General features: G+C 30.2%; 2 protein-coding genes across 2 annotated transcripts; one reads left to right on the plus strand and one right to left on the minus strand.

The window, feature by feature from the left end:
- Positions 1–198: 198 nt before the first annotated feature.
- On the plus strand, positions 199–8,407 carry LOC117167921. The gene is made up of 5 exons (XM_033353166.1): positions 199–402; positions 822–1,005; positions 1,239–1,432; positions 5,089–5,298; positions 5,402–8,407. The coding sequence occupies exons 1-5, from the start codon at positions 234–236 to the stop codon at positions 8,017–8,019; spliced, it is 3,375 nt and encodes a 1,124-aa protein (XP_033209057.1). The 5' UTR covers positions 199–233; the 3' UTR covers positions 8,020–8,407.
- On the minus strand, positions 1,595–3,222 carry LOC117167922 (carbohydrate sulfotransferase 10-like). The gene is made up of 4 exons (XM_033353167.1): positions 2,972–3,222; positions 2,578–2,870; positions 2,286–2,472; positions 1,595–2,197 (listed from the first exon to the last, which is right to left on the minus strand). The coding sequence occupies exons 1-4, from the start codon at positions 2,975–2,977 to the stop codon at positions 1,658–1,660; spliced, it is 1,026 nt and encodes a 341-aa protein (XP_033209058.1). The 5' UTR covers positions 2,978–3,222; the 3' UTR covers positions 1,595–1,657.
- Positions 8,408–10,206: the final 1,799 nt, after the last annotated feature.

Genomic DNA, 10,206 nt, shown 5'->3' on the forward strand with positions numbered 1-10,206 from the left:
TTAGTTGTTATTTTCAAGAACTATTTAATGAAATAATAAAATGATAATAATTATGGTTTATTAAAAATAGCACAAGAATAAATTTTTCCTTATGCATTTTTGCCATCGGTTTCCCGGGTTTCTCCTCTCAGCGCTCGATAGAGTGAAATTAGTTGGCGACGAAGTGACATGGCCTTATTGAAAACGAAGCTTAAATTACGTGTTTGAAAACGAATTGGCGTCCGTCGGAGAAGATGGCGGCGGCAGAGTTAAAAACGGACCATGTTTTACAAGAAGAAATTAATAAACAAGATGCCTCAGTTATTAATTATGAAAAGAAAATCGAGGATTGTAGATTTAGGATATTTGACACAATTTTGTACACATTTTCCATTGGAATCATCCTGACAAATATCGTGACAGGTTATAAACAAACTCCATGCTATTGATTTTGTTATTGATTTTTCAATCTTTTCACCAAATAGGGGTTTCATCATGATTTTTTACTCGCGTGTATTTTATGAAGTGATTTTATGTGTTGTAAATGGTTTTTTTTTCAATTTCAAAAATAGAATTATTTAATACCTAAGAGTCATTCGAAAAATTCCTTTATATTGTGACGCGTGCCTGGAACCTCTAATTTAAATTGATATTTATTTTTATCTTTTTTTGAATTTATAAACCTGATAAAAATGATTTTATTTGCATCCTATATAAGTAAATAACGTAAGAAAATTGTTTTGTTAATTTATTTTAAAAGTGTAAATCAACTTTTGGAGCGGTATTAGAATTAAATAAATTGGAGTATGCATTACAAGAAATTGATTCTACTTTTTTTTTAGATATTTTAGTGGCTGTTGAATATTTCTCCCATGGATATCTCAAGTGGTTTTATTTTAATTTTGGAATTTTTATGATACCATCGACTTTAATCCAGATACTCAGTTTAAAATGGTATCACAATGATGGAGGTCTTAGAAATATGCATTGGATTTCACATACTTTTCTCTTCGGAATTTTATACAGGTATATTTCTATTTACATACTATTTTGATTTCCTTTAGTTCCTCAAAAAAAATGAAGTATTTTAAGGAATTGCAAGTTATAAATGTTAAAAAAGCATATTTTTTTATTTCAATGTTTGGCTTATTTGCTGTTTATTAAATTAACGTATTAAAATCAAAAATTATCAAAAGTCTTGAACCAAAAAGTTTCTTTCAAGTCCAAATTAAAAAATTGTATTTGTGGTTTTTTTCTAGATACGTAATATTGTTAAAAGAAGTTCTTCGGAGTTTTAATCCTAAATATTCTTCAAAAAGTAAAGTCTGGATTGCAAAAAACGAAAACGATGCATACACTTTGCATTTATTTTTATCCTTTGCCGTTTCTATTCCTCAATTAATTCTTCAACTTTACCTTATGGCAATTCAGCAAAGCGTGCCTTTCTGGACTGGTAAGTTTTATTTATCATTAATTCACTAATATATTTTTAATTGATTTATTTACTAAATTCATGGAAAAGAAGAAAGGTTAAAAAATCAAATTCATTTGATCTACAAATTTAATCTAGCAAAATTCAATTATTATTTGGACAGTAATTAAAGCTAAAATAAAGCTTTATATACAAAGGATTTTTTATAACCATAAACAGTCGAAATTGCATCACATTTGTCTTTTTCTATTCATTCTTCCCCAATAAATAATATTCTTCGGACGAGTAGGAAAATAATTTAAAATCTGTTTCATAAACGCTATATATCTTTTTTAAGAGCGAAAGAGGAACGTCCTTATAATATTTTTTTGTCACAGATTTGGTAGTTGCTTCTCGAGAAGTAATATTGTTAAATTCAACTCTAAAGTCTATATGATCTTGTAGTCCAGTCTCCAAAAGTAAAAACGATATTTCTTCGTTTAGTGATTCCAATTTTAATATATAATCATATTTAATATCACATGGCATACAGGTTTCATAGTATGGAACCCAGTGTTCGTCAAAGTATTTTTCTTTTGCTATGAATTCCAAAAATTCGACGAATAATGGTTCGAGTCTTGTGTCATTCTCTTTTTTATTTTGACGATATTTGTATGTTATGTGTCTTCCAAATCGTCGGTAATAATATTCTCGCCCTTCCATATGTTCTAATTTATCTCTATAAGCAGAGAGTAAACGTTCGAATGGATGTCTGACTACCAAGAATTTTTTCGTTATACTTAGTTTCTGTAAATTTTTAAATATTATGCTCAATTTAAATTTATTGTTATATTTAAAATTGGAAAACAAAATTATTTTCTGTATTTTAAATTACCTCGATTGTCGCGTTAGTGTTTAATTCATTTTCATAAGCTTTGTGGACAAGAGTACTTATTTGAACCAAATTTTGCTCCACAAGCTCTTTCGTTTCTTTGGTTAAAATTCCTTTTAGCGATGCAAAATGTTTCATCCATGTTGAACTTGCAGATTTGTATATGGGGCACCATGAGATTCCGTGTTCTCTGCAAATTAAAATTTAATTTCGAGTTTTAACATACGATACAGAATTTATTTGTTTAAAATTGGTTAACTTTTCACTTTTTAAGTATGCTTTTTCTTATACTTACACATTGATAATCATTTTCGATATAACAGTTTCCAAGCGCTTAGGATTTCCATGAATATCACAAAGTTCTTCCAACTTATTTACTCGTTCTTGAATTTCATCTCTCAGTCTCTTTCGAGTTTTCGACGAAAGAATATCAAGTATATAACTCTTCGACACTGTGACTGTATTTAAATTTGGAATTTGAATATCATCACTCTCTATTTTATATGAGATATATACTGGCTTGTTTAAAAATGTGAAGCATGTAAACGTTGCACTCAAAAAAAATACTACTTGAAGTCTTTTCTTTGCCTAAAATAAGTCAAGTTCATACTTCGTTAATTAAAATATTGAATTTTGAATAGTAATTAATTCATTAAGCTAAGTTTATTAATTTTGTAACTACTACCCACCTGCATAATTTAAAGTATTCTCTTATTCTTTCTGATTTAAAGAATCATATCTTTTGTTCCGTAACACAGTTGAATCTTCGAAATCCATTCCACAGAACTAACTTCTTTATTTCACTTAATCCTTTTTATTTCACATTTTTTTCATATTTATCACAAGAAAAAAAGAATAGTATCTTTCGTTTCGAAAAACAGATATTCGAAATTCACTCCACAAAACTAACTTCTTTATTTCACTCACTCCTTTTTGTTTCATATTTATCACATGCCCGGTAGTGTTGCTTGCTCTGAAAGTCGGGATGAAATGAATAAATTCTTTTAGTGAACGTTGGGGTGAGCGATAACTACATCTGTTATGAGAAGCTGATAGTCTAAAAATGAGATTTGAAAGATAAAAATTGCTTCTCGACATTTTAGAGCCAATGAAAAATTAATTAGATAATTTTTCTGTATATATTTTTTATTCCATATTTAAACTAGAAATTATTATAAGCTAATACGTACAAAAATGAAAATTAATAGATTTTAAAGATCTTAAAACATAAATTGAGAATATTTTCTAAACAAGAGATAATGTTTAATTATGTTTATATTTTCATAAATTGTATATTTATTTAATGCATACTATTTTCTCTACGCTATAATATCTTATTCTTAATAATTTATTAATCATTTAATAATAATAAATTTATATTTAATTTATTTTACAAATTCGCGAGAATTGCAATGCGTTATTATACCACTTTTTCTAACAGAAGTCACACTTTTTTAGATATACCACGTGCCCAAGAAAAATGCTATTTGGAGCTCATATAAAAATACTTCACATAGCTGGTGGTTGAATATGAAAGTACCTAAAAATAATCTAACATTTCTTTTCGATTTTGAGGAAAGAAATGCTCTGGACTTGATCATTTATTGATTCTCAAAAAAAAAATATTTTAATTACAATATCAATTATAATCAAAGATGTTAAAAAATAAAAAAAATATATTATTTTGATTACTAATTTAAAAATGTGGGGTTAATAAAATACAAATTAGTTAATGTTATGCTTATTTTTAAAGAATATTTTCATTTCTTTTTATTTAGTAAGTAAAAGTTATGTGTGAAAATGTGTAAAATTTGAAATTTAAAATATATCTCCTCCCTTAAATGTGTTTATAAAAGATAAGGGGTAGATATTAGTATCTGTCAATTGCAATTGTGAGATACTATCATTCATGGTACATCACCTCTAAAAAAAAAGCGGAAATACGCCCACACTCATTATCAGATGACGCATCATTATTGTGCTAACGGCTGACAAAGAATAGTCTAAGCTTATATTATTTATGTTATACACATCTTTCAAAACTTTTGTACTATATTTTAATTAAATTCTGTTTTTTCTCATTTCGAAAACGAATTAGCAAGATTTGTCCAATTTTATTTTGTTCAAAATCTTAAAAAGGACATTATTTTAACGTATAAAATGAAATGAGTTTCGATTTTTTTTCTGATTCTACATCCAAAATCGAAAAATAATGTTGTTTCCTCTTTTGATAAAATAATAAAAATGCGGTTGCAAAATAAAGAATAATGCCAAATTGTCTGTTTTTTAGCCTATATTTGGACCACGCTAGCAACTCGGAAAAAAAAAAAATATGTTACAGGAATCAAATTACTCGTAATTGAGAACCAAAGTGAGCATCGCTTTTCGTTTTTTTAAATTTTCAAAAAATCACCCCTATTTAGGGGTTGAGAAGACCCCCAAAAAATTACAAAATGGGAAATACCACTAATTAGCAAATTATTTTTCATTGTATTTTTTGCATAAAATAAACCTTGAAAACGTAAAATCACGTATTTTCTTGATTGATAAGGGGTTGATTTGAGAATGCTTTTATAATTCATGGTATTTTCTATTTTTTGGAGAGTCTTCTCAACCCCTCAATAGAGGTGATTTTCTGAAATTTCTAAAAAAGGAATTTTTTCCCCAGGTCGCCAGGGAGGTCCAAAAAATGGGCTAAATTTGGCGACACTCTTTATCTTTCCCCCTGAAAATAAAATATCTTGTAATGTTTCTTTATTCTTAAAATCTTGACGTCACATAGATGTGTGTAATTATATGATTCCAGGTGCGTCAGTTGCAACATCACTCTGTTCTTTAACATGGGCCTTATCTGGATACATAAAATTTAAACTAAACACTTACTGGGATCATCAAAAATCCAAATGGTCAGCTTTAATAATTCAACTCTGCTGGCGGGGTTCTTTGCTCGCTTCGAGAATTACAGCCTTAGTCCTTGCTGCATTATGCTTGCAGAGCTGGCTTTTCGTCTTCCTAGGTAATTTCTCTTCAAAAACATTGCCTACCACACTATTTAATTATTTATTTCATATTTAAAAATCCCTCCATTGCATTTTATTAATAAGCTCCACTACTTCCAGGTATCCACAGTCTAATAATGACCTTCTGGATAACATTTCAAAATACCCTTTCTAAAAAAAAATTGGAGAACTATGTCTACAACTGCATCCTGGGACTCATCTACTCCTTCGACATCTTCCTTCTAAACAATGACTATCTCTGGTATCGAATCTGCACCTACTACGTCCTAATCATGATTCAAAATGTAGCATTTTTAACCGTTTACACCCTATACATTCAAGAAACCCTCAGCACAAATATTTTCGTGATCTCTTACATTTTAATTCTCGGGGGAACACTTCTCGGATTGGCGAGCATGTTTCTCTACTATCGTAAGTTTAGCTACAATACAACATTTATCGAGAGTTTGCAACTCTTACGAAACCACGAGACTGATTTTGAGCTTAAAAAAAAGTCGCCATCTGAAACAGGCAAGAGCAAAAAAAATGAACCCCTTGTTTCTTCGCCGCTAGCTCCCGATATTTCTCCTACGAACGCCCTTTCTGAGGAAGTCACAGCAGACAAGAAATCCCTTTTAACAAACATAGAACAAAACGCTGAATCAGTAGAACGCGGAATCATCAATTCCAGTTTCATTCACTCGGACGATCCCGAAGAAGTTCCTCAAATAATTATCGAGTCCAGCAAAGTAGAGTCTCCCAATTCGCTGAAAAAATACGAAGCTAAAATCGAAGAGTTCTCTGAGACCAAGAAAACGGATTCGAAAACCCAACAAGAAGCTGCAGGAAAAATGTCTCCGGAGAGATTCAACAACGAAAACGTGCATCAAATGTATAGAAACATTTGTTCAGCTATTGAAATCGACGACTCTCTTGATTCCGCTAATCTTTCTCTTCAGAAAAGAAGAGGAATTTGCTCCCTGACTCAACTTGGTCTCGAACTCGTCACTGATGTTGACAACTACGTTGAAAAAAGATTTTCTCTCTCTTCCTCAGAGGAGAAATACAAGCTCAAAGGTTTCAAGGTCGTTCCACTTCCTGCAGAAGCTTCGAGTGATGGTAGTAGCATAATCCCTGAAAATATAAAAGGCAGAAGAAGAATGGACACTCCGGTGATTTCAGATGTGAGTGAAGCAACCGATAGTGAGAAAGCGTCGGAGAGTAATTCTCAGATGAGTCAGATTACTTCGATTCACGATTACGAAAATCTCTGTCCGTTGGGAGTTGCTCGTCCGCCTTGGTGCATTCGAAGTTGGAAGGGTTACACAGATATTGAAACTTATATCCACGATGATAGCATTGTTAGGGATAGAAGAAGAGACACTTTAACAAGCACAGCCACAGGAACTACTCTCAGTTCCGATTTCTCTGACGGAACTTATTCTTCGAGCACATTTTCGAAAAGACTCGCGAAGAATTCAAGGCAGGATGACTACCTCGATACGCTAGCTTACGATTTGGGAGACTGGGAGTCGAACATTTTTAATGAAGATGATTCGTCGAAGTTTGAAGTCATTGAAGATTCGAATTTATTTTCGGCTAAGCCGATTGTCATCGACGATAGAGGTGGCATGTTAGCTTTGGATACCATTTTGGAAGAGCATGAAGATTTTACAAGTAGTTCGGAAGGTATATTTCTTAATGAAAATATTAAACGAAAAACTGCTGCAAGTTCGCTCGTGGCTACGATTGACGAAATCAGAAAGTACGCTGCTGAAAATTCTCCTAGACATGTTTATCATCGAACTGAGAAGCAGTATGAAGATTTAAGTCATCCTCTCTTGATGAGGAATTATCAGTTCCAGGGTCCACTTTCAGGGAATGAGTTTAGTACTGATCGTCCAGAGAATCCCTGGAATTTGTTCATCAGGGAGAACAATTCTGTGGGTATCAGTGATATCTCAAATGTTTGCTCCAGAGTCTCTATAAGAAAGACTCCTTTAATTAGTGCCATTTTGTCCGATTCTCCGGTTCTGGAATCGCGGACGAAAACTGAGAAGTATACGAAAGATGATATTTACATGGATGAGAATAATGTTTATGTTGATATGAAAGCTCTGCAGGCTGAGAACTATAACGATTTTTATAAAGAGTTGAACGATTCATTTCGCGAAGTACTTAAAGAAAATATACCTCTTAGAGAAAAGGCTGTTGTTGTAGATATTCAACCTCAAATGAAAACCTTTTCGAACGAAGGTATTTTATGTGATATTCTGTTGAAACCTGTCGTGCCAAAACCGGATTCAATGTCGGTTGAAAATCTATCTTGTAAGTTTAGTAGTCCGAGATCTAGTTCTTCCTTGTCCAATGAAAAACGAAGGAAATCCATTTGTCGTCCGAGACGAAAGTTTTCCTTATTGAGGGAAAAATTCGAAGTGAAATCGAAGCAAATTTCCGATCAGTCGATTTTGAACTCGAATAAAAGAATCTTGAAGAGTTTTAACAGCCAGGGAATTGATGAGTCGATAGTGGCGTATGAAAAAGAAAATTTTCCGACCATGACTAGAAAGAGTTTTATAGAAAAAAGGGAGCAGATTGAGGATGTTAGGTGTAATCTGAAAGAGAGGAGGAGCATTTTTTTGAAGCAAGTACTGTCCCCACCCAAGTTCCAGAGTTGGAGTAGAAAAAAGGTTTTTAGTCCAAGTACTGAGATTATTCCTAAGGCTCTTCAATTTTGAGTGAGGATGTTTGTAAAATTTTGGTATTATCTACGTTATATAAAACGTAATGATCTCATGATATTATGTACATTTAAGTCTCTTATAGAGTATTTTTTTAAATGTTGTAGATAGATTTAAGTGCCTTACATGTTGAGTTGCATTCGCATAACGAAAGTCTTACGTATGGACAGCAATTCAATTTATTCGGATGATAATTCAAGGTTGTCACAAGATTTAACAATGTTATATGTATTTTATTTTTAATCCGAACATTTTTATTTTATACTTGAGAACTTTCATTATTAAATTTGTTATATGTAGATGGAGGTGTTGCGAAATTTTGCATGACAATTGTGGCCACCTTGAAATTAATAGAAACTGATTAAATACTACAGTATTATTTTAAGTATGTGACAAGATCATTTACGTGCTATAAAATACGATCGCAGTTTTGTGCGTGTACATAGTTTATAACTTTTATACAAAATTTTTATACTATATCTAAAGATGCGATACTCGAACTTTATACTCTTTTTTATACTCTTTGCGTTTCTTCTTCAATTCTTTTTTCTGTTTTTTCAGAAATTTCCGTAGAATCAGAAACTCGAATTCTCCATTAAATTTAACTTTCTCATTTTTTCTTCTCATTTTTTTATACTATTTTTGTATTGTAGAATTGTCTTAGATCTTTACCCCTACGAATGTAAATGCATTTACAGCTTAATACAGAAAAATATAAGTTCCTCAAATCACAATGCTTTTTTGTATAAAACAATAAAAATAAGTCGATGCTAAATTGCAACTGAGTTCTTATTTAATATAATAATTTATATTTCTTATATTTACAGTGTTATTATGGAATTTTTCAAATGTAATTAATTAAACAATTAAAAATTAATTTAAAATAATAATTTTTAATACTCTTTATTAATTTTATGTATATTTCAATTATTTTTACTGCAGAAAAAATATTTTAATTATGATCAGGGTGTCTACCCTACCTGGAAAACCTGCAATTGTCAAGGAGTTTTTTCGAGAGCGTACTTAATTTGTTTAAAAATTGGATTTTTCAATTTAATAACATTGACTTTTTATTTGTAAAAGTAGCTTTCTATTCATGTATTTAACTATTTTGTTGAACATTCGTTTTTTTTTGTTTTGTTATAAATCGAATATTTTAACTGAAAATTGATCGGTTATAGTTGAAAATTCATGTATTTTGTTCAAAAATTCTTTCTTTTTGGTTTAATTCCTTTAACGTATCAACTTATACATTTTTTGTTCCGGATTCATCTTTTTTTAATCAAGATTTAATTACTTGGTTGAGAGTTACTCATTTGTTAAAAATTCTTTTGTTACATTCATAATTTTATTTGGAAAGTCATCTCTTTTGTTCAAAATTCGTCTTTTGAAATTTGAAATTTCGTCACTTTATTTGAAAATGTGAATATTTAAACAAAAATGAGTTGCATTTTATTTGCAAATAAGTTTTTTTTATTGGAAAATGCAACTAATGTAATTGAAAATTACATTCTTTTATTTGAAAATTCATTTCTTTCGTTGAACATTAATTTGTATCTGAAAATTGAACTATTAACAATTTATCTTTGAAAATTCATGCATTTTCTATAAAATTCGTCTTCTTCGATAAACATTAATCTTCTTTGTTGAAAATTCGTCTTTTTGGTTAAAAATTCAAGTATTGTAATTAAATATTGATCACATTAGTCATTAATTCATTTTATTCGGTTGAAAATAAAACTGGTTGGTGAAAAGTTAAATTAAATCAATTTCTAAAATAAATCTGTTTTATTTTTTTGTGAAAACATAATTTTTTAACTGAAAATTTTACTATTCCATGATTGGTTGAAAAATGATCTTTTTTGTTAAAAATTCATCTTTTCGTTTGAAAATTGATATTTTTCTTTTGAAAATTCAGTGTTTCATTCAGAATTAATGTATTTTTATGAAAAATCTTCTTTTTGTTAGGAAATTAATCTTTTTGTTAGAAAATTAATCTTTTTGGTTTAAAATTCTACTATTTGGTTAAAAATGTCTCTGTTTGAAAATCCAAATTTCTACTTGAAAAGTTAGGACTTTTAATAGGTTTACAGTCTGTCAAGTTAAAGCGTGGGTGGCTTTACTCGCAGTCGGTAAGGTGTATCGACATGATTTTGGTGTCAAAATATTAAGAAGAGCTCCCTC

The sequence above is a fragment of the Belonocnema kinseyi genome, chromosome 2 (genome assembly GCF_010883055.1).
Source record: "Belonocnema kinseyi isolate 2016_QV_RU_SX_M_011 chromosome 2, B_treatae_v1, whole genome shotgun sequence".
In the NCBI taxonomy this organism is placed as follows: Eukaryota; Metazoa; Arthropoda; class Insecta; order Hymenoptera; family Cynipidae; genus Belonocnema; species Belonocnema kinseyi.

Excerpts from the sequence above, each read along its gene's own strand:
- LOC117167921 (XM_033353166.1), top strand. The coding sequence starts at position 234 with ATGGCGGCGGCAGAGTTAAAAACGGACCATGTTTTACAAGAAGAAATT. Across the intron at positions 403-821 it reads CCTGACAAATATCGTGACAG|ATATTTTAGTGGCTGTTGAA; the intron begins GTTATAAACAAA and ends CTTTTTTTTTAG. Across the intron at positions 5,299-5,401 it reads CTGGCTTTTCGTCTTCCTAG|GTATCCACAGTCTAATAATG; the intron begins GTAATTTCTCTT and ends CACTACTTCCAG.
- LOC117167922 (XM_033353167.1), bottom strand. Across the intron at positions 2,473-2,577 it reads TCGAAAATGATTATCAATGT|AGAACACGGAATCTCATGGT; the intron begins GTAAGTATAAGA and ends TTTAATTTGCAG. Across the intron at positions 2,198-2,285 it reads ACACTAACGCGACAATCGAG|AAACTAAGTATAACGAAAAA; the intron begins GTAATTTAAAAT and ends AAAAATTTACAG.